The sequence below is a fragment of the Oncorhynchus mykiss genome, chromosome 9, assembly GCF_013265735.2.
Source record: "Oncorhynchus mykiss isolate Arlee chromosome 9, USDA_OmykA_1.1, whole genome shotgun sequence".
NCBI classification, from domain to species: domain Eukaryota; kingdom Metazoa; phylum Chordata; class Actinopteri; order Salmoniformes; family Salmonidae; genus Oncorhynchus; species Oncorhynchus mykiss.
This window is the reverse complement of record NC_048573.1, coordinates 53,650,636-53,674,308: the sequence shown is the minus strand read 5'-3', so window position 1 is coordinate 53,674,308 and position 23,673 is coordinate 53,650,636. Positions and strand designations below refer to the sequence as shown.

The 23,673-nt window shown below is 40.1% G+C and overlaps 1 protein-coding gene across 1 annotated transcript in view; it reads right to left on the bottom strand.

The window, feature by feature from the left end:
• Positions 1-810: 810 nt before the first annotated feature.
• LOC110532391 (adherens junction-associated protein 1) overlaps positions 811-23,673 on the bottom strand; it is a 77,416-nt gene continuing 54,553 nt past the window's right edge. Inside the window, exons 3-6 of the mRNA XM_021616263.2 lie at positions 6,713-6,800; positions 6,313-6,555; positions 5,129-5,260; positions 811-4,297 (exon numbers count right to left, since the gene is read on the bottom strand). Of these exons, the coding sequence (XP_021471938.1) occupies positions 5,188-5,260; positions 6,313-6,555; positions 6,713-6,800 (404 nt within the window). The 3' untranslated portion in view covers positions 811-4,297; positions 5,129-5,187. The remainder of the gene's footprint in view (positions 4,298-5,128; positions 5,261-6,312; positions 6,556-6,712; positions 6,801-23,673) is intronic.

The window sequence follows — 23,673 nt, the reverse complement described above, 5'->3', positions numbered from 1 at the left end:
TGAGTTGCTTATGTCAAGTTACATTTACTTTACCATTTACTTTGCCATTCCTTCAAATTAGTGGTTTCAGCTATTTCAGCCACACTCGTTGTTGACAAAAATTATAAAAATCATCTGTCCTCGGTTGTAACACTCACTACGGAGTTCCAAAGTGCCTCTAGAAGCAACATCAGCACAATAACTGTTTGTCGGGAGCTTCATGAACTGGGTTTCCATGGCCGAGCAGCCGCACACAAGCCTAAGATCACCATGCGCAATGCCAAGCGTCGGCTGGAGTGGTGTAAAGCTCACCGCCATTGGACTGTGCAGCAGTAGAAATTCATTCTCTGGGGTGGTGAATCACGCTTCACCATCTGGCAGTCCGACAGACAAATCTTGATTTGGCGGATGCCAGGAGATTGCTACCTACGCCAAAGCATAGTGCCAACTGTAAAGTTTGGTGGATGAGGAATAATGCTACAGTATACAATGACATTCTAGACGATTCTGTGCTTACAACTTTGTGGCAACAGTTTGGGGAAGGCCCTTTCCTGTTTCAGCATGACAATGCCCCCATTCACAAAGCGAGGTCCATACGGAAATAGTTTGTCAAGATCGGTGTGGAATAACTTGACTGGCCTGCACAGAGCCCTGACCTCAACCCCATCGACCACCTTTGGGATGAATTGGAATGCCTACTGTGAGCCAGGCCTAATCGCCCAACCACAGTGCCTGACCTCACTAATGCTCTTGTGGCTGAATGGAAGGAAGTCCCCGCAGCAATGTTACAATATCTAGTGGAAACCATTCCCAGAAGAGTGGAGGCTGTTATAGCAGCAAAGGGGGGACCAACTCAATATTAATGCCAATGATTTTGGAATGAGATGTTCAATGAGCAGGTGTCCACATGCTTTTGGCCATGTAGTGTATTTCAAGACAACACTTTCATATGTAACAATTTGAAAGTATATTAGAAATTTAAGAAATGCGCATTGGGGACAATGCTTGGGAGGATATTCGAACATCTGAGGCTTGTAGACAGCACTCGAGGAAACCTTTCACATTAAAGAAATTGTGCCCCCTATATTCCTATGATGTTCCAAACTTCCTTTAAAATATTGAGGTAATAATGGTGTAGTATGCAGCTGGCTTTAAACAATCAGCGCTATCTAAAAATCTGATCATGAAGATGTTCATGAAAGTGGAGAATTTTGTAGCAAAACATTGGTGGTGTTTGTCATCATCATATGAAAGAAAGACATAATAAGTACATACCCGATACATTTCAGTACCAGCATAACCAAAACATAAAAATCCTTGTTCATGTACTTGTTCTCTGCAAATGCAAAGGGGAGTGAAATATTTACCCTAAAAACCCTGAACCCTTATTCTTTGTTCTCTTTACTACTGTACTTCTTTCTGATCATTTATCTGTGGTTTCAACTCATGCTAAATAGTACAAGGTCATTGGCCTAATAGTTTTCCCTGCCTTTAAAGAGAAAACTGACACATATGTCTTGGTCTCTAGAGTGGTTACATGTAGTTTTAAATATTACAGCAAAAATTAACCAAAAATTAACTCAGTCTAACTTTCTCTCATAACAATTATTCTTGGGTTTACATTACTTCCCCTTTTCACCATGACTAATCATATTTCCAGAAGCAAATAGATTTCATATGAAAATGGTTTGTCAGCATTTGATAATTGCGCATCTTCTACCAACCAAACCCCAAGCATCAGCACGCCGATCTCATCATAGTATACAATCAAAAGACCTTCTCTCCCTAGCTTTGTTACTTCTAACAACTTTTTCAGTATGTGAAATATTGCAGTGTCTATTTAAGTATTGTATTGATTAGCCAAATATATAATACAGGTACAGCTTGAAAGTGCAGGTAGGAAGCTTGGCACAAGGTTATTTTGTGTTGTGAAAGAAATACGGTAGTTCACATGTAAACAAAGACACTATCCCGACCTAGCCAAACCTTTCCCAAAAAGAGACAGGTCTTTAAAAATAGAACATACCTGTACACAAATAGAAGTAAATATATAGAAAATACATTTACACATGTATAATATACAGTTTAGTAACCCTCTGACTATCAAGATAACACTTTTTGTTCAAAAAATATATGTTGACGCAACTTGGTCTCAGCATACATGTTTGGATGAATTGGCATGGTCGTTCATGGTGTTTTGCTGTGAGAGTGGTGTACTTGGAGTCACAGTTGCACCACAGCCACAGATCCAAGGTCAGTTCTTTACCCCTCCAGTTACATAAGCTTGTGATTTAGGATCTGTACTATGGGTCCACCTCTACCTTGAGCTCTGGAAACAGAATAGCTGAAGGCTGAATCTTGTCCATCTCATTGAGTAAGTGCAGATATCAGCCCACATCCGGACAAGAATCCAGTCCATCTTTAAATATGTACATATTGCTGTCGACACCGAATAATTGCAATCTTTTTTGTGCTTTCTACCTACCCACTAGCGTAATGAAATGTTTTGTGTTATGTTCAAGTGTCCTGACTCACTAACAGTGGAATTGTATGAACTAATCAATTAATTAATGTATAACATGTGGCCCAGTCTTCTAGACTCTGATTGGCTGCTCCTAATCCCCCTAGTTCCACATCTCATTGATGATGCTGGAGGTTAAAACGAGGCTGATGTTCAACAAAACCGCATCTATGAGCAACCCTCAGGAACCAGGAAAGAACATGGTTGTTTTTCACTGTACTGCACTTGACATGAAAGAGAGATAGTGTATTCCTTCATATAAGTGAGCTTTAGGGAGGAACATTATTAAAAATAGTTGTGTCTGCATTCACAGCCCAAGATATACAGCTAATTTGGACCTAATTTGGAGGAATACTTTACCATTTTTATTCAGATGTCCTGTTCATTTCCATTTCTGAGATTATGGTATTGAAAATACTACTCCTGAATGTAAATACCTCTCGAACAGGGCACAATTTGTAAAGGTGTTTAATGATAATATTATAATTATAATTCCAATTAGGATGTGCTTGATAAATGCAACACAAAAAGGTATTGTGATTCCCCCAATAATACACACAAATCACACTTATTAGTGGCCTTAGGAGCATTGTTTGATAAATCTGACCCTTGGTTGTTTTAAGACTAATAAGACAAATATTTGCAATTAGACACTGGGAAACAGTGGTAAACACTGACTATTCATATAGTTCAGAGGAGATATTCAATATTTCTCACTTACTGTAATTGTTGAGTTAGAATAATTCTATTCTTACAAGTTAATTCTAAATTCCACCCTTGTGCGGTACCGCTCATATCCTACCACCACTCAAAATAACTCATCATGTCTTATCCCTTGTGAATAATGCTTGGGATGGAAAATGGAATGAAGACTTGTGTATTGGACACTGACCTGAGTCAGTACATAAGTAAACATACTGCTAATCCTCTCTGTTTGCTTTAGCTATTCAAATTCAGATAGAACTGAACACAACAGGACATAGGGTATGCAATGTTCCACAGCCATAGAGCCCTTTTTTTTATGTAGTTAGCACAATCCAAAACCTCTGACAAAAAGGACATAGCGAAAGGGAAAATAATCTGGGCTTGGATTCGATCACTGATTGGACTGTTAATGGCGTTCCGCTGTCCAAACATCATGTGGCATGGAATTCTACTGTTTGGTTTCTGACTGACTGACCTCTTTGCGTATATAAAAATAGACAGACTACTCTGGTTTTAAAATGGGACATAGTAACAATGCATTAAATGTAGGTGTTGACTAAAGCATTTACCGTTTTCTTTTCTTTCCCCCCTCAATGATTAGTGCTTCATATAATATATATTTTTTCGACTATTTCAGAAAACATATTCAAATACTTTAAACATATTTTTTTCTTCATTTTTCTTTAAAAAGAATATGTTTGATACAAGGTTAATATAGCACTGTCTTTAGTTGTCCATTAATTGTTGTTCTGTACAGATTATGGCACATAGTGGCGTAATTGGCACATTGTTCAGTAATACAGCTCAGCTTTTTCCACTGAGAGCAGATCCTCCAAGTCTCCTAGCTCTCCAAGAAACCTAGTCCCCTTCAAGGTGACGCTGACGTAGATGGTCTTCTCTGGCACATCCAGTAATGTAGTTATATATTAACTCTAACTAGATATCTAAATTAACACAGGTCTCTGGAAAATAGTATAGAGTGGCAGCGGTATGGCTGCTTGGTTTGTCATCATCTATAGAAAAATAAATATCTTCATCTGTGTCGTTTTTAGTCGCTTCTTTATCTTGGTTGGAAAAGTTTACCAAAGGATCCTGTGGAGAAAAATCTTGACATTAATAAATAAAATTGTCAGAAGAGCTGTAGAAAACCAATAGCAGTAGTTAAAGCAAAATAAGCATGTGTCAAACTCAACATTGAACACAGTAAATAACCTACAGTATGTTGCGTAACTGCCAGTTGTAAGTACCATGTCACAATGTGCATCTACATTGCAATAACATTGTTTATGCCCATCTAACTACAACGGCTCTCCATGGTCTTTAAGTCTGCAGTGCTGGGGCGTTTTAGTTCTTTCTCTGACCGAGACCAATGTCTGTACAGACAATGGTCTTGGACCTCTTCCTCCTGCTACTGTTCCTGCAGTCGTTCTATTCCTTTTCAAAGCTGGGTCAATAACAGAGGTGTGGCCCCCTGGGCTTTTAGCCACACACTAGCACAGTGCATGTGTTTAACTTTCACGCTTGGAATTTCAAATGGAGGCAGTCCAGCTTATCGGTGATGCATAAAAAATACAGGAAAGTCAAGGGAAAGTTCTCCTTTCCCATAACAAAACATTGAAACAATATTACACTGGCCGCCTGAATGAGGGCCGCAACCCCATAAATGCATAATATTTTTCATAAAGGCTAGGTTGTTGAAGGGCATGAATCAAACATAATTGGATTATAATTGCTAATGAATGACCTTTGTTGATCTTGCCATTAAATACAATTTTCCAGGGCAGTTTATGAAAAATCCATGCCGAAATAACAACCATATACCATTTCCCTTCTATTCCCAAACTGGGACACTAACACCACAGTGATCAAGGTTGGGGAGGCTCAGGAAAGGATTTGCGGAGGGGAAAGTGACATAGTTCTCACCAGAGCATAAATTCAGGAAGTTTGTTCCATCGACGTGATGTAAAAAAGGCTTCAGATAGTCAGCAGGAGATCTCGAACCACTTCTCTGACACAAAGGCCACAGGAATCAGCTGCCTTTCAGTGGGAGAAGGTCTGTAGGACAAAGGATTGAGACACAAAGATAATGAGAATCTGAGTCCAGGAGACACTGTATAGAGGTACTTTGCAAGGAAAACAATACCACTTACAAAAAGAGGATTTACACCATTTAGGGCAAGGACTTTTTCAGAAATATGTGATTATACCAGGTGAAACTCCTGTCCCGACTCATAATCAGTGTTGGGGGTAATGCGTTACATTAATACTATTACTTTTTGCGGTAACGAGTAATATAACGTAGTACTGTACCAATTTGAGAAACAATATTACAGTTATTGATCAAAGATACAGTAGGTATCCTATTCCTATTATAGTTATTATATGTGATGATTATTCTGTCGTCCTCTCACCAAGTTCCTGTTCACGCACGCATGCCCTACTACAGTACTGACCGTTTTAGTTGAAAAGTGGCATTTAAAACATTGTATCTCAGCATGGAAGTACTCCCATTATTTTGATTTGGTAGGATGACAAAATGACAAGAATATAACTGTAAAATGTAAACTGTGCCCAGGAGAGAAACACTTTTCCACTGCTAGAAACGCAACCTCCAATCTCTTGAAGCACCTTCAAAAGCAACACGCCAAGACGAAATTCATAGCGAAAGAAGCCCAAGGCCTGACCACTCCTGCTGAAGATGACTGTAGGCCTACCTCATCCAAACAATCAAGGCTTGTTTTGAGGAGGACAGGCTGTGAGAGCTAAATAAGCTTGTAGCTGGGTATGTAGCAGAAATACTGCCCTATACCCCTCTTTTTTGGGTTGCTCATTATTAGGCTACTTGTGTTGGTGTTTAGGGCCTACATTGTGTGAGGATGCGCAACATGTTGGGGGTAAGTTTTTACTTTTCCCAGGGAGTAATAAGTAAAGTAATTTGTTATTGTTGAAAGAAGTAACGAGTTACAGGTAATATATTTGCTTTTTTGAGTAACGACCCCAGCACTGCTCATAATAACCAACCCAAATGTGAGAAGGAAGCACTTACACAAACAGTGATCAAACTGACCCAGAAACATAGCACTGAGAGCGATTTAAAGCCGGTGTACCTATTTCCGTTATAGGTGGTCTTGTATATAGGGGTCTGCTGGATCATCTCGTCTGTGTAGACGGGCACGGCGGTGCGCACACACTCGTGCGAGCACTGCAGGCTGTCGTTGTAGGCGGTGAAGATGTCCACTTTGTTGGGCACGCGGGCAGGGGTGAAGTCGGTCAGGTTCTGACAGCTCTCCTCCTGCTGGTGGATCTTCCGCTGATGGCTACTGTGACGGCCATTCCCCGACTGTACACAACTACAAAAACACGTACCAAAGACAAGAAACAAACATAAAATCATACCTTGTACCACTGTGGATGAGTGGCTCTGGTAAAAGCTTAATTGAAACTTTCAAAAGCGATGTGTTGTGTGTGTGTCAGGAAGTAATTGCAAAGTAAAGGAATCTTTCCTACCAGTTTTTAAGGACAAGTGTAGTTATCAAGGCTGCAATGACCATAATGAGAGACACAGTGATTGTAATAATCTGGTGAACTGCCAGACCTGCAAAGAAAGAAGGACACAAAACACAAAGAAGAGTTTAGTCACGAATGGAACGGTTTTAAAGGCTGGTAGTAATTTGCCATGTTACAGAAAACTAGTAACATTTTAAGGATGATAACCATATGTGCTCCACATAACACCAAGGGCAATCTACTCAAGGTCAGAGGAAGATATCTGTGGAGGTATTGATCATTCTCTCTTCATTATTTAACAGATCTATAAAGTATTTAATCAAAGCCAACCACCTGCATATTAGATTAGTTATCTATTTTTGTACAACATTTTTACAACTTCTCCTGAACTGGTGGGAACCTTAAACCTCACTGAGTTTCTTAACTCTTCCCTGATTCAAAGTGAATTCAAAGCACTAATACTTTTCACTTGTCAAAACTTAATCTCAAAGTCTTTACCTCAAAATAACCAATAGTTCAGTTCAAATACAAATGTACATGTTATCCATGCCTAAGCTGTTTTTGATGAACCCAGACAGTTTTTAAGTTCATATTTTGGGTTAGCTATGTTCCAACTCAAAATTGGGGTCATCAACTTTCAAAGCAGCATTACTTTCCCGTTACTTTCTTCAATTAAATAAGTTTTTGTAAAAAATATAATAAGCCTAGGATCCTGTAACATATTTAGAATTTTGAAAAAACATCCGCCACAATATTAATTCATGTGTATCAAGGCGCTAATAAGAACAAACAAAAACATTTGCACATTTCTACAGGGCATATAACATGGTTCACAGTGGTGCCCCCTCTCTGCTTATTGTGCCACAAACCTCCAACCATGAGTCTCCATCCACCAATCGCAGCCTTGCTTTTGCACAACGCCGAAAAACAAATGCGGACTTCCAGATGTTTCGCTGGTTCGAATAATTCCGTATGACTGAACTACAAAACACTGTATTGTTTTACTTAAACCCTGGAGAACCCTGCAAGGTGCTGATCCCTCAGTTTTGGAGGACTAAGGTAATCTACAGTCACAGACACAGTACATATCAGCACCACAGATTTCTCTCTATGGCCGACATACAGTATGATGAGGTGTTGTGTGGTTGGGAAGGGGGGGGGGGGGGGGGACAATTCACCAGCAATGAGTGGGAAACATGCAGCAGAACGCCAGGTTGTTCATGATGAAAACGTCCTTGCGGGCCCATACATCCATACCCTCATCAGCCAGGTGATTGTCTGCTGATTCAATCTAGTTAGTCTTCGGGATAGCTCAAAAGGAGCGGCCACTCAGTCATTGTAAAATGCTAGCTCCCTCATTGTGCATATACATTCCCTTGGATAACAAACTTCTGTGGGCAGGGCACAAAGCAGCCAGGTCAACCTTGGATTAATGATTTCTGTGGCTGTCTCAGGAATGCCTCCCTTCCTTCGCCGTAATCAGTCCCTCTGCAGCAAAGACACATTAACTTATCTGGCAGTCATTTGCATCTTTCTCTCTTGCTCACTCCCATGCCTCCCTTCCTGGCTGACATCAAGGCTTAAGTTGAAAGTGTGGAGTAATAAATGAACACCTGTCCAAGTTCATGGATAATAGATCATGGATCGATAGTCCACGTCTCCATGGAGAATTGTTTCGTTTTACATTCATGTCGGCATGAAAGGCTTCTCTGGCAGAGATTTCCAGCTTATACCAAATTCATATCAGGCTGAAGCCCTGGCCATACAAATACAGTCTTAGGTCTCATTATAACCTACTTTTAGGGCAGTGCATTAACAAGACAAGATAATGTCAGATAATGATTCCACTGTCACAACCGGGAGACAGTCCAGATGATTCTCTATTCCTGTCCAGAACTGAAAAAATTGGTCCTGCTAGCTCAAACTCATTGTGCTCTAGCAGTAAGGCTGAAAAATCACCTTTAGCAGTCACCTTGCTTTAGAGGTGCTGGGTTAGGTTTTGTTTGGAAGAATCAGTGCCAGACAAAGAGAGGGGGTGTGAGAATGGGAAAGAGAGAGAATAGGAGATGGACAGCAAGAGCTACTGACCCCTGTGTCAGCAGAGTTTGGGGCACACCAAGGCTCCCGGAGAGAAATAAATTAGGTTTTCACCTTCATGGTCTTGACAGTTTGATGAACATGCCATTGACAAGCATGGCGTTTTAAGAAAATCTCACTCTCTGCCTTTATTAAAGACTACCTAGCCCAGCCCAGTAGGGGAACAATAGAATATAATATCAGCAACAGATGTAAATAGTTTATCAAACACATTGACCTTAACATACATATATACTGTACAGTACCTATGTGTATGCACATCCAGTTAATTAAACAGTAGTGGATAAAAGCCTGTGGTAAAACTCCACAGCCAGTTGATAAAAATCTAGCAGCACTATAGCTCTTAATTGACAACAACAACAAAAAACATACTGCCAACCTTGAAAACGAGATGGAACACTGACGTCAAGCTGAAAATGGTACCAGAAGCAAACAGTGCATCTAGTAATGAAGCCATCCACTTTTGAACCAGAAACTGTGTTCTCCCCTATAAATGGACATTGGCTTAGCTTCCCATCCCAGGGGACCCTTGACCCTTGCTCAATTTCATAGCCTGGCTATTTGAATTGCTTGTGGGCATTGATTTTAAACTGTTATCAGACCATTTGTGCGGGAACTGCTTTTGAGCGGGTTTGTCCTCCCAAAATGGCCTCAATAACAAAAGCATTGCAGAGCAAAGGAAAAATATGTGGAACTCAGTTTCTAAGCAAGGAGTTATTTGAAGCTATAAGGCAATCATTCTAAATGGCCATTGAGCATTAAGGCCCAATGCCTCCGTACAGCCCACATCCGCTAGCAGCAATAAAGCTCATGAAAAATGTGGGAATAGCCCTCATTTGTGAATGGATATGTTGTCGAGAGCAAGCCAGCCCTCCCTTCCTCCCACCCATTGCAAATGTACGGAATCTGTCCCTCATTTATAATGCATTAAACTTCCTGGAGAGTGTGAGGGTTGACATGCAGTGAGACTTAACCCCCCTATCCCCTCCGCTCTTCCCCGTGGCCCCTCGCCAATCCATCCTCCCAAACGTGGTACCTGAGCGGGGAGGAATGGGAGAGATGGGGCAGGGGAAACCTTCTGTCGAAGCCTGCTGATGGCTCACAATTGCCAATTAACGCTGGTGTCAAAGTGTCAATCTGACCTGATTTCCACTGAGTCACCGAGCAATCTAAAACACTTACAGAAGAAGAGAGGGTACTTCTGAAGAGAGAGAGACAGAGAGAGCGCAAGATCAGAGCCAATTATTCCACACACCTTTTCTCCCAATGTCAAAGGCAGCATTGCATAATTCAATCACTCTAGATAGCAAACTTTGATAGTCGAGGAGATTTGGTCAGACTCTTGCTCAAGTTCCGCTGATTTTGTTACTTACCAGTAAATGCAGTTGTCATTTATGCCTGTACTTCATTTGGGGACAGTTGGCTATGAAATACTTATTCTAGTGTTAAAGAGCCACTGAACACAACGATTGGCACGTGTGTCTTTCAGTTGCTCATTAGAAAAACAAGATTTCAGTCTTGGAGGTGTGTTTCCTGACCGATTCTACGCAGAATTAATATAAGATAACTCAAGAAATCTGTGGTTTGTTTTTATGGTTTTGCCAAGGATGTTTTAGTTGCGCAATTTGACATCTAATTAAGGTTTTGGTGCAGTATTTCTCAAGTAAAATAATTTTCAATGTTTTGTCTTATCTAAACAAAGTCGGAGCTGCTGGGCAGGTCTGTCTCACTCTCTATGCTATTGGATAGAGAGCAATCACTGCAGCTGTTCACCCCATGTTAGTTGGCAAATGAACATCGTCAAATTAACACCTAAACTTAATTTACATGTTGTGATGCACGGGTGCTTCAAACTTTAAGATGTGGCTGACTTTATGACCAAAATTATCCTACTTACACTTTGTGGTCAATTTTGACAGAACTATTTCTTCATTGAATCAATGCTTTGTATTGGCAGTCACTTTTTAAGTACAGAAAGGGGATTGCCACCAACAAGTGGGACTACATAACAGAGAGAAAGTTTTATGAGTGTGATGTATTCAACCGTAATCCCTGGCATATCCTCCCCACTCAATTATCTGACTTGATATTGATGTCTGAATTTGTGTAAAACAAACAAATGACGTTAGAGATTGCATTCTAAAATAGGTACACCAACACCTCATATTTCTAGTTGACATTGGGTAAAGGAACAATGTGCTATCTCCTGACCTGTTTGGATGAATAAGGTGTTGGAGTCTAGCTAGCCAATACAGAAACAACAAAAGGTTTTTAAAATGGTCGCTTGCCAATAGTGCACCTTTTCCTCTCAGAGGAGATGTCAGCCATGAAAGAGCTGTGCATTGGAAACATGAAGTAAAACAGCATCTGTTCATTCTGGCTACTCTTCATCTCTTCTTGGCCGAGTTTCTATAAATCAGAAGGCTCGACTCTGCATGGCTGTCACCGGGCATCAGCATTTAAGTCCAGATTTAACGCTCGGGAAGAAAATTCATTTTTACCCAGCTTATCGAGAGTAAATATAGAGTAATGGTGAGATTATTAGATTGCCATGGTAACCAGTGGGGAAAGTTTCTCTCTTTCTGCCTGAAGAGCCTCTCACTCTATTGTAGCCTACACCTCTACAAGGCTCTCAGAGGTCACAATGTAGCATTGGTGGCATGGCTTTTGCCAAATTTGCACACCTCTTTAAATATAGATACCTAACTGCAGCACTCGAGTACTGTACTTAACGTACATTTTATATGTGCTTCAGGGGGATTCTGGACTTGCTTATTTAACTGACTGTTCGTTTCACCTCACCTCTTCAGAGTGTGATAACAAGACCTGAATTAGCAGCTGCAGCAGGTTCTATACATTTTCAATGCATTCATCACATTTTTGGTGGGATTTCATTTTTACTTATTGACTCCACTGCCTCGTTTTACCTCTCGACTTCAGAACGCGATAAGGAGACTTGAGCGATCAGCCAGGAGGATGGACGGCAGTTTTAATCATCTCACTCATATCCATAATGAAGCTGACAGTTCCATCTGCGCGGCTTTGAGAGAGCTGAGCGGAGCTAGCACAACATCACCGGGAACAATCAGCCAGCATCTGGAGGCTTAAATCTACTTCACACAGTGGGCCACAGGATCACTAAAGAATAATGATCAGAAAAAGGCAAATACACAAATATTGTCAGAGCTTGTTGCTGGGCACCTAGGTGCTTCACTGATATTACATTTAATCTATTTAAATTATAATGGTTACGTACACTTACAGTTGAAGTAGGAAGTTTACATACACTTAGGTTGGAGTCATTTTGGCAAGTCGGTTAGGACATCTACTTTGTGCATGACACAAGTAACTTTTCCAACAATTGTTGACAGACAGATTATTTCACTTATAATTCACTGTATCACAACTCCAGTGGGTCAGAAGTTTACATCCACTAAGTTGACCGTGCCTTTAAACAGCTTGGAAATGTCCAGAAAATGATGTCATGGATTTAGAAGCTTCTGATAGGCTAATTGACATCATTTCAAGTCAATTGGAGGTGTACCTGTGGATGTTGTTCCAGACCTACCTTCAAGCAGTGCCTCTTTGCTTGACATCATGGGAAAATTGAAAGAAATCAGCTAAGACCTCAGAAAAACAATTGTAGACCTCCACAAGTCTGGTTCATCCTTGGGAGCAAATTCCAAACGCCTGAAGGTACCACGTTCATCTGTACAAACAATAGTACGCAAGTATAAACACCATGGAACCACGCAGCCGTCATACCGCTCAGGTAGGAGACGCGTTCTATCTCCTAGAGATGAACGTACTTTGGTGTGAAATGTGCAAATCAATCCCAGAACAACAGCAAATGACCTTGTGAAGATTCTGGAGGAAACAGGTACAAAAGTATCTATATCCACAGTAAAATGAGTCCTATATCGATATAACCTGAAAGGCCGCTCAGCAAGGAAGAAGCCAATGCTCCAAAACCGCCATAAAAAACAGACTACGGTTTGCAACTGCACATGGGGACAAAGATCGTACTTTTTGGAGTAATGTCCTCTGGTCTGATGAAACAAAATTATAACACTTTGTCCATAATGACAATCGTTATGTTTGGATGAAAAAAGGGGAGGCTTGCAAGCCGAAGAACATCATCCCAACCGTGAAGCACAGGGGGTGGCAGCATCATGTTGTGGGGGTGCTTTGCTGCAGGGGGGACTGGTGCACTTCACAAAATAGATGGCATCATGAGGACGGAAAATTATGTGCATATATTGAATCAATATCTCAAGACATCAGTCAGGAAGTTAAAGCTTGGTCGCAAATGGGTCTTCCAAATAGACAATGACCCCAAGCACACTTCCAAAGTTGTGGAAAAATGGCTTAAGGACAAAAAAGTCAAGGTATTGGAGTGGCCATCACAAAGCCCTGACCTCAATCCTATAGAAAATTTGTGGGCAGAACTGAAAAAGCGTGTGTGAGTAAGGAGGCCTACAAACCTGACTCCGTCACACCAGCTCTGTCAGGAGGAATGGGTCAAAATTCTTCCAACTTATTGTGGGAAGCTTGTGGAAGGCTACCTGAATTGTTTGACCCAAGTTTAACAATTTAAAGGCAATGCTACCAAATAGTAATTGAGTGTGTGTAAATTCTGACCCGCTGGGAATGCGATGAAATAAATTAAAGCTGAAATAAATCATTCTCTCTACTATTATTCTGACATTTCACATTCTTAAAATAAAGTGGTGATTCTAACTGATCTCAGACAGGGAATTCTAACTAGGATTAAATGTCAGGAATTGTGAAAAACTGAGTTTAAATGTATTTGGCCAAGGTGTTTGTAAACTCCCGACTTCAATGTTTTTGCGGGTGTAGCAAAATGCTTATTTTCCTAGCCCCATCAATGCAGTAATACCTAATAATACAAAACAATACATGCAAATCCCCAAAATAATGCGAAATATATAACTATTAGAATGAGCATTGTCAGAGCCTGGAATGTAAATATATACAGTGCATGTATATGATTGTGTGTATAGATATGGACAGTATATGAGCAGTAAAGGTGACTACAGGAGTAGTTACAGAGCCAGAATACAGTATATACATATGAAGTGGGAAAAACAATATGTAAACATTATTAAAGTGACCAGTGCCAATGACCTAAGGACTGGCTGATTTCCAACTTTTCACTGTGTAAAGCAGGGAGACGCACCCTTACCCGCTTTATTTCCACAACATGTTAATGATTTAGCCCTACAAATCAAACATGCTAAACTTGATGTTGAAGTTGCGGAAATATTCCATCTTGTTGTATGCTGCTGACATAGTTCTCCTTGCAGAGACCGAAGATGACCTCCAGAATATGTTGAATATTGTTAATTGATGGTGTAATAAATGGAGACTAGCGTTAAATCAAGAGAAGACCCAGATTGATCATTTCATAAAGAAAGGAGTTCAGAGAAGTGCACACAACTATTGTTTTGGCACAACCCCATTATTCTACATAGTGCTCTATAAATACCTTGGTTTCACTCTGGATAAACACATCTTGGAAGATGGCATTAGATCACTAGTAGATTCTGCAGGTAGAGCCTGCAGAATCTACCTATGTAAGGATCTTGGTTAATGTGCTTATTCTCAGCTGTATAAATCCTGTGTGTGTCCGGTGATGGACTACGCTGCTGGGAATGAGGATCTAAAGTGCGTTCTAATTGTAACAATGTTTGAAACCGAGCAATCTGCTGCCTTACTGGTGTGCACAAACTGACTCCAAACCTGGCCATCTGTGGAGATATGGGTTGGGAACCATGTGAGATTAGTCAAAAATGTGGAACATGCTGATAAATATAACAGAATCACAAAAAAAGGGACCTTAGTCGTAGCTATTCATGAGCCAGAAAATTGTTAGACATTTTTTGTGAAACTGATTTGCAGTATATATTCAGGAACAAATTACAGTGGATGCTCCACAAAAAGTTTTAAGATTATGCTGCGGGACTTGTGGTTTAGTACGGTACCCTGCGTCACTACTTCATTGCTCCAGACCAGCGCAAGGGGGAGATGGCGCTACTGGTCCCATGGCACTACTGTGTCTCTAACTGACAATGAATGGGTGACATATACCAAAATAGAAACGGATAATTGTGCACGACTTCAGTATTACTTACTAAAACTGTTTTTACACACGACTTCAGTATTACTTACTAAACTGTTGTTACACTAAGGTTTTTATTCTAAGAGAAACTTAGACTACAATTAGGGTGTGGAAATGTTAGGATTATTTTTGCTCTTACTGTAGTTCTGTAGCCTACTCCTGACCAGTCACGTTGTACAGTGCCTGAGTGCCGGTCTAAGACACTGCATCGCAGTGCAAGCTATGTTGCTACAGATGCTGGTTCAATATCTGTGCTGGCCTTGACTGGGAGACCCATGAGATGACTGTAGGTTTTTGGTTTCTCTCCCTCTAAAAACAAACTGTCTTTATTTAGAAATTAGTAGCAATGTCTCACCACATGTTCAAGAATGTCCTTTTTTCTTGCTAATGTTACGTTATTTGAAAACAAAATCATATCTAAAATATTGTTATTTGTTAAACAAAGCGATTATTATTATTGATTTAGAATTATAAACTCATCAAAAAAAGAAACGTCCCTTTTTCAGGACCCTGACTTTCAAAGATAATTCGTAAAAATTCAAATAACTTCACAGATTATCATTTTAAAGTGTTTAAACTTGGTTTCCTATGCGTGTTCAATGAACCAGAAACAATTAATTAACATGCAATGCTTGTTATGACACTAAAAGCTTACAGACGGTAGGCAATTAAGGGCACAGTTATGAAAACTTAGGGGACTAAAGAGGCCTTTCTACTGACTCTGAAAAACACCAAAAGAAAGATGCCCAGGGTCCCTGCTCATCTGCGTGGACATGCCTTAGGCATGCTGCAAGGAGGCATGAGGACTGCAGATGTGGCCAGGGAAATAAATTGTAATGTCTGTACTGTGAGAGCCTAAGACAGCGCTACAGGGAGACAAGACGGACAGCTGATCGTCCCCGCAGTGGCAGACCACATGTAACAACACCTGCACAGGATCAGTACAGCCGAACATCACACCTGCGGGACAGGTACAGGATGGCAACAACAACTGCCCAAGTTACACCAGGAACGCACAATCCCTCCATCGGTGCTCAGACTGTCTGCAATAGGCTGAGAGAAGCTTGATTGAGGGCTTGTAGGCCTGTTGTAAGGCAGGTCCTCACCAGACATCACCGGCAACAACGTTGCCTATGGGCACAAACCCACTGTCGCTAGACCAGACAGGACTGGGAAAAAGTGCTCTTCACTGACGAGTCGCGTTTTTGTCTCACCAGGGGTGATGGTTGGATTTGCATTTATCGTTGAAGGCATGAGCATTACACTGAGGCCTGTACTCTGGAGCGGGATCGATTTGGAGGTGGAGGGTTCGTCATGGTCTTGGGCGGTGTGTCACAGCATCATTGGACTGACAATGTTGTCATTGCAGGCAATCTCAACGCTGTGCGTTACAAGGAAGACATCCTCCTCCCTCACGTGGTACCCTTCCTGCAGGCTCATCCTTACATGACCCTCCAGCTTGACAATTCCACCAGCCATACTGCTCGTTCTGTGCGTGATTTCCTGCACGACAGGAATGTCAGTGTTCTGCCATGGCCAGCAAAAGAGCCCGGATCTCAATCCCATTGAGCACGTCTGGGACCTGTTGGATTGGAGGGTGAGTGCTAGGACCATTCCCTCCAGAAATGTCTGGGAACTTGCAGGTGCCTTGGTGGAAGAGTGGGGTAACATCTCACAGCTAGACCTGGCACATCTGGTGCAGTCCATGAGGAGGAGATGCACTGCAGTACTTAATGCTGCTGGTGGCCACACCAGATACTGACTTTTACTTTTGATTTTGACCCCCCTCCCCCTTTGCTCAGGGACACATAATTCCATTTCTGTTAGTCACATGTCTGTGGAACTTGTTTAGTTTTTGTCTCAGTTGTTGAATCTTGTTATGTTCATACAAATATTTACACATGTTAATTTTGCTGAAAATAAACTCATTTGACAGTGAGAGGACGTTTCTTTTTTTAATTTCACAACCGGCCGTGAATGGTTGCAATTTCAGTATAATCCACAGAAAAGACAAAACAAATAATACAACAAAAAGTATTATTATTATTATGTATCACATCCAACCGTGATTGGGAGTCCCATAGGGCGGTGCACAATTGGCCCAGCGTTTCTCTCTCTCTAAAAACAGAAATAAATGTTTTGGCCTTTACAAATATGATAATGTCCTTTATTCAGATTACAATCTCTCACTTTTGTTTTTTTGAAAACAAAATAACCTATGAAATATCGTTATATATTATCAAGTTGATGGCACAGTCATATAGCCCGGCACCTACATAAAGCTGAGTAACTCACTCATTCATGGCTTGGATCAAAATAAATAACTACCAACATTCTTTATGATATACTTTAATAAAGACATGTTTTGGTTATCTTGACCTGGACACCATGTACAGTATTATAATAGCCCTCCTGATTGGCGCAACGATCTAAGACACTGCATCGCAGTGCAAGATGCGTTGCTACAGATGTGATACCCGTGCCGGCCGCCACGGCGAGACCCATATGTAATTATTGGCGGTCACGTCATTGAACAAAAAATACTCTGATATACTGTAGGCCTACCGTAGGCGACATGAGTCTCACTAGAGTTCAGTAATGTGCTGTTAAAAGTGGTGTAGGTCTTATTTATTTAAAGAGCATATTGAAGTAATAGGATTTGAAGCAATTGCCTACTCACTGTGGTCAACTATTTTAGCACCTTTTCACGCTGCTCTGAGACAAGCATGGGGACTGGTCTTGATAAATCAATGCGATTTTTTATTTTCACTGAATCTCCGTTTGGGTATTGGTTAGACTACAATTAGGGTGTGGAAATGTTATGCTCTTAGTATTGTAGCCTCATCCTGTCATCCTAACGGAAACCCTGGGGGTTTTTCATTTTTCTTGGAATAGAAACAACAATATTAATCATATTAATTAAGCACAATTTCTTAAAATCAGTCCCATATACTATGTTCTTACAAAAAAAGCTCCTAAATTCTCTAGCACAGCCACTAATGAAGGCAATTAAATGCTTCTCAAAGATCCCCTCTGGTGGTCAAACTAGCTCTAACTAGCTTTAGTGGTTACAATAGCTGATTCTTAAATAACGTGCCATATAATTCTGCGGCACCATGCAAGCTGTGCTGCAGTAAGCTGCAACTTGTAAAGGACGAACCACAGTACTATGTGGTGTTAACCAAATCAAGGACACACTTTTTCTGATCCACCAGGAAAAATGGACAGTTGTTATTTGTTTTAAATCTAAACTTAGAACATACACTCTTCAATTATAAGGTACTTTTTTGAGCTCTCCTAGATTTGCCATTGAGTAACATAAGCATGCTGGTAGTCTTTTGTTTCGAACACAGCCCTGCATCCCCACCAACACACAATTACTGTTGTTGTTTACGTAATCCAAAAACATACCATTATAAATTGTAATATGGGTCAGGTGTGCATCATTTGAAAGCTTATTCTATTGCCTACATGGCTAGCTAAGTTATAAAATATGATCTTACAGTGTTAGACTTTCAAAAGGCACTTCAGAGAAACAGATTGTAACTTTGGTGCACATAGAATGGAGTCATGAGTGTGTGTTCTGCACAGTCTGAGAAAATCCAGCTGAGTAGGTCTGGATGGGGCTGGGTTCATATGAATTGAAACATCTGTACCACTGGGTCAAAGCTAAAAGTTAAGATATAGTCTACTGTAGAAGTATGGCAGTTTCCCATTTCACTATGCCATATAGTAGCCTTCAGAAAGTATTCACACCAATTAACGTTTTCAACATTTTGTTGTGTAACAGCCTGAATGTAAAATGGATTAAATTGAAATTGTGTGTTACTGGCCATAATGTCGAAGTGGAATTGTCTTTTGAGATGTTTTTGTTGTTGTTAAAAATGAAAAGCTAAAATGTCTTGAGTCAATAAGTATTCAACCCTTATGATATGGCACGCCTAGATAAGTTAATGAGTTTAAATGTGCATAATAAGTCACATACACTATTTATTTGCATGGACTCCCTCTTTATTTTTGAATGATTACCTCATCTCTGTACCCCACACATTCAATTATCTGTAAGGTCCCTCAGTGGAGCAGTGCATTTCAAACACAGATTCAACCACAAAGACCAGGGAGGTTTTCCAATGCCTGCAAGGAAATAACAAAAGCATACATTGAATATGTAATTACACTTTGGATGGAGTACCAGGATGCCAATGGTGACTTTAAAACAGTTAGAGTTTAATGGCTGTGATAGGAAAACACCAAGTGTTTAATAACCTAAATGACAGAGAGAAAAGAAGTAAGCCTGTACTGAATGAAAATATTCCAAAACATGCATCCTCTTTGCAATAAGGCACTAAATCAAAACTGCAAAAAATGTGGCAAACAAATTAACTTAATGTCCTGAATACAAAGCATTATGTTTGGGGCAAATCCAACACAACACATCACTAATTACCACTCTTCATATTTTTAAGCATGGTGGTGGCTGCATCATGTTATTGGTATGCTTGTCATCAGCAAGGATTAGGGAGTTTTTTAGGATATGTTAGCAGTTGAAGTCCAAAGCAAATCAGGGAGAGAAAAATAGATTTATCTGAGAAGGACAAATCATAGCTGTTATGCTGGGAGGTAGATGTTCAGCCTCCCCTGTCCTCAGCTTTTCTCCACAGAACAAAGGAACAGGATGCCATTTATAACCCCCCACCCTAGCCTTGGGTTGACCAATCAGAAGTCCTTGCAGTGCACCTGGGCCAATGGCCAAATAACATTAATAAGTATCCTGCTCCAGACTCAATGTACAGACCAATGAACACGTGGCACATGTAGTTCTGAGTCCAGGACTGACATTCCACAGATTCTAAACAGGTGTTAAACTGAAGACCAAGTATTTACATTGACAATTCCCTATTGACCATTAGTACTCTCGTCCTCTGCGTTGTGTATTTATCTTCAAAATATTCTTATAGATAAAACTAAACAGAATAGAGCTAAGCACAGGCAAAATCCTAGAGGAAAACATGGTTCACTCTGCATTCCAACAGACACTGGGAGACAAATTAATCTTTCAGCAGGACAATAATCTAAAACACAAAGCCAAATATACACTGGAGTTTCTTACCAAGATGACGTTGAATGTTCTTGAGTGGCCGAGTAACAGTTTTGACTTCAATCAGCTTGAAAATCGATAGCAAGACTTGAAAATGGATGTCTGGCAATAATCAACAACCAACTTGACAGAGCTTGAAGGATTTGAAACATAATAATGTGCAAATATTGTACAATCCAGGTGGTCAAAGCTCTTAGAGACTTACCCGGAAACACTCACAGCTGTAATTGCTGCCAAAGGTGATTCTAACATGTATTGACTCAGGGGTGTGAATACATATGTAAATTAGATGTGTATTTCCTTTTCAATAAATGTGCAAAAAATTCTAAAAACGTGTTCACTTTGTGATTATGGGGTATTCTGTGTAGATTGGTGAGAATTCAGAATTCATTCTGAATTCAGTCTGTAACACAACAAAATGTGGAACAAGTCAAGGGGTATGAATACTTTCTGAAGGCACTGTATGTTCAATGACATCATCCTACTGCATAGTTGTGTATTGGCATTTACCACATCTGGCCAAATGTCCATAGTCTACAATGTCTTGAGATGTTTTAACACTTGTACAGTTTAGTGGTCAATATATTTCAGCGGACCCTTTGGTTGCCCTCTGCAGTGGGAACGTGATTGTATGACATTCATGTAAATTTACCCAATGGGAAAAGTCAGTTAACATAGTGCTAGGTCATACATCATTAAACCTCACTCTGGTTTTACTGCCACCTGCATAGTCCATTAAAGAAGCAGAGCCTCTTCGTTGATTTCATTAAATGGTCAATCTAATGTGCATAGCCAGTCCACTTCATGTGTTCGCGGCATGGAGAGACTTGGAGAGACCATAAAATCACATATTACTTTGTACATCAAATGGACAGTAATCGGTAACAACATTTAATATGGGATCAATATCACGTCAAATGAATTCGCAAATGTAAATCACCAATCCACAAATATAAATTACTTTCCACAAATGTAAATCACTATCCACAAATGCAATTCACTATTAACAAACAAACACCATTTGATTTGTATATGTAAATCGAGGGCCTTAAGTAAAATGACTGGCATAAAGATTTGCACATAGGAGAGATATGCACAAACATGACAGATATGGCAAACCTCCAACTCCATATTTGGAAGCGCTTAGGTACCTGACCTTTGGCTGTGATTTTACGACTACAAATCGCTTTCTATCGTAATAACTTTTTTTCTTTGTGGGTAAACTTCTTGTCTTTTTCTTGTCGTCAAATCCCTGCCAAAAGTCAGGTGTAATGAGTTGCAGGTTTGCCATATCTGTCATGTTTGTGCATATCTCTCCTATTGTGCAAATCTTTATGGCATTAATTTTACTTAAGGCCCTCGGTTTTTCTTATTTTTTAAATATTTTCTACACTGTAGAAAAATAATGAAAACATCAAAACTATGAAATAACACATATGGAATCATGTAGTAACCATAAAAGTGTTAATCAAAACAAAATATTATTCAAAGTAGCCACCCTTTGCCTTGATGACAGTTTTGGCACACTCTTGGCATTCTATCAACCAGCTTCATGAGGTGAGAATGAATTTCAATTAACAGGTATGCCTTGTTCAAAGTTAATTTGTGGAATTTCTTTCTTTCTTAATGCGTTTGAGACAATTAGTTGTGTTGTGACATCTCAACATCAACTGTTCATAGGAAACCACGTGAATCAGGCCTTCATGGTCGCAATTGCTGCAAAGAAACCACCAGTAAAGGACACCAAAAATAAGAAGAGACTTGCTTGGGCCAAGAAACACAACAATGGGCATTAGACCGGTGGAAATCTGTCCTTTGGTCGGATGAGTCCAAATTTGAGATTTTTGGTTCCAACCGCCGTGTCTTTGTGAGGCGCAGAGTAGGTGAACAGATGATCTCTGTATGTGTGGTTCCCACCGTGAAACACGGAGATGGTGTGGGGTTGCTTTGCTGTGGACACTGTCAGTGATTTATTTAGAATTCAAGGCACCGTTAACAGCATGGCTATCACAGCATTCTGCCGCAATACACCATCCCATCTGGTTTGCGCTTAGTGGGACTATCATTTATTTTTCAACAGGACAATGACCCAACACACCTCCAGGCTGTGTAAGGGCTATTTAACCAAGAAGGAGAGTGATGTAGTGCTGTATCAGATGATCTGGCATCCACAATCACCCGATCTCAACCCAATTGAGATGGTTTGGGATGAGTTGGACCACAGAGTGAAGGAAAAGCAGCCAACAAGTGCTCAGCATATGTGGGAACTTCTTCAAGACTGTTGGAAAAGCATTCCTCATGAAGCTGGTTGAGAGAATGATAAGAGTGTGCAAAGCTGTCATCAAGGCAAAAAGTGGCTACTTTGAAGAATATAAAATATATTTTCATTTGTTTAACACTTACTACATGATTCCATATGTCTTATATCATAGTTTGATGTCTTCCCTATTATTCTACAACATAGAAAATAGTAAAAGTAAAGAAAAATCCTTGACTGGTACTGTATATTTAGTTATACCATGGTACCACAAGCATGTGGTAAGAACAATTTAACAATGCTCTATCTGCAAATCACAATATATTTAACACTTTCAAAACAGTAATACAATGCCCGTATAAACGAATAGACCTATAGTGCCTATCATAAGAAATCACCCCCCTTGGATTTCTTTCACATTTTGTTGCGTTACAAAGTGGGATTGAAATGGATTTAATTGTGATTAATTGTCACTGATCTACACAAAATACTCCATAATGTCAAAGTGAAATGGACATTCTATGAAAATACAAAATTAACAATAAATAAATAAATACAATGTATTGGTTTTTCTGTATCAGTATTCACCCCCATTGTTATGGCAAGGCTAGATAAGTTTGGGAGTAGAAATTTGCTTAACAAATCACATAATAAGTTGCATGGACTAATATAATATGAGTTACCCTTTTTTGGGTTAGGGGGCAGCATTTCACTTTTGGATGAATAGCGTGCCCAGAGTGAACTGCCTCCTACTCTGTCCCAGATGCTAATATATGCATATTATTATTAGTATTATATATAAAACACTCTGAAGTTTCTAAAACTATTTGAATGATGTCTGTGAGTATAACAGAACTCATATGGCAGGCAAAAACTTGAGAAGAAATCCAAACAGGAAGTGAGAAATCTGAGGTTGGTCGATTTTCAACCTAGTCCCTATTGAATTCACAGTGAGATATGGATGAAGTTGCACTTCCTAGGGCTTCCACTAGATGTCAACCGTCTTTAGAAAATGGTTTGAGGATTCTACTATAAAGGAGGGGCTCATGAGAGCTCTTTGAGTCAGTGGTTTGGCAGGGTGTCTCAGGCTTGTGACGCGCGCCCCCGACAGAGTTTGCTCTCGTTCTAGTGCTTTTCTTCAGACAATGAAATTCTCCGGTTGGAACCTTATTGATGATTTATCCTAAAGATTGATTCCATACATCGTTTGGCTTATACTGGGCTGAACATGCTAACAACAAGCGGCTAAATGATGGACTTTATGGAACAAATCAGTCATTTATTGTCGAACTGGGATTCCTGGGAGTGCCTTCTGATGAAGATCATCAAAGGTAAGTGAATATTTATAGTGTTTTTTCTTACGTCTG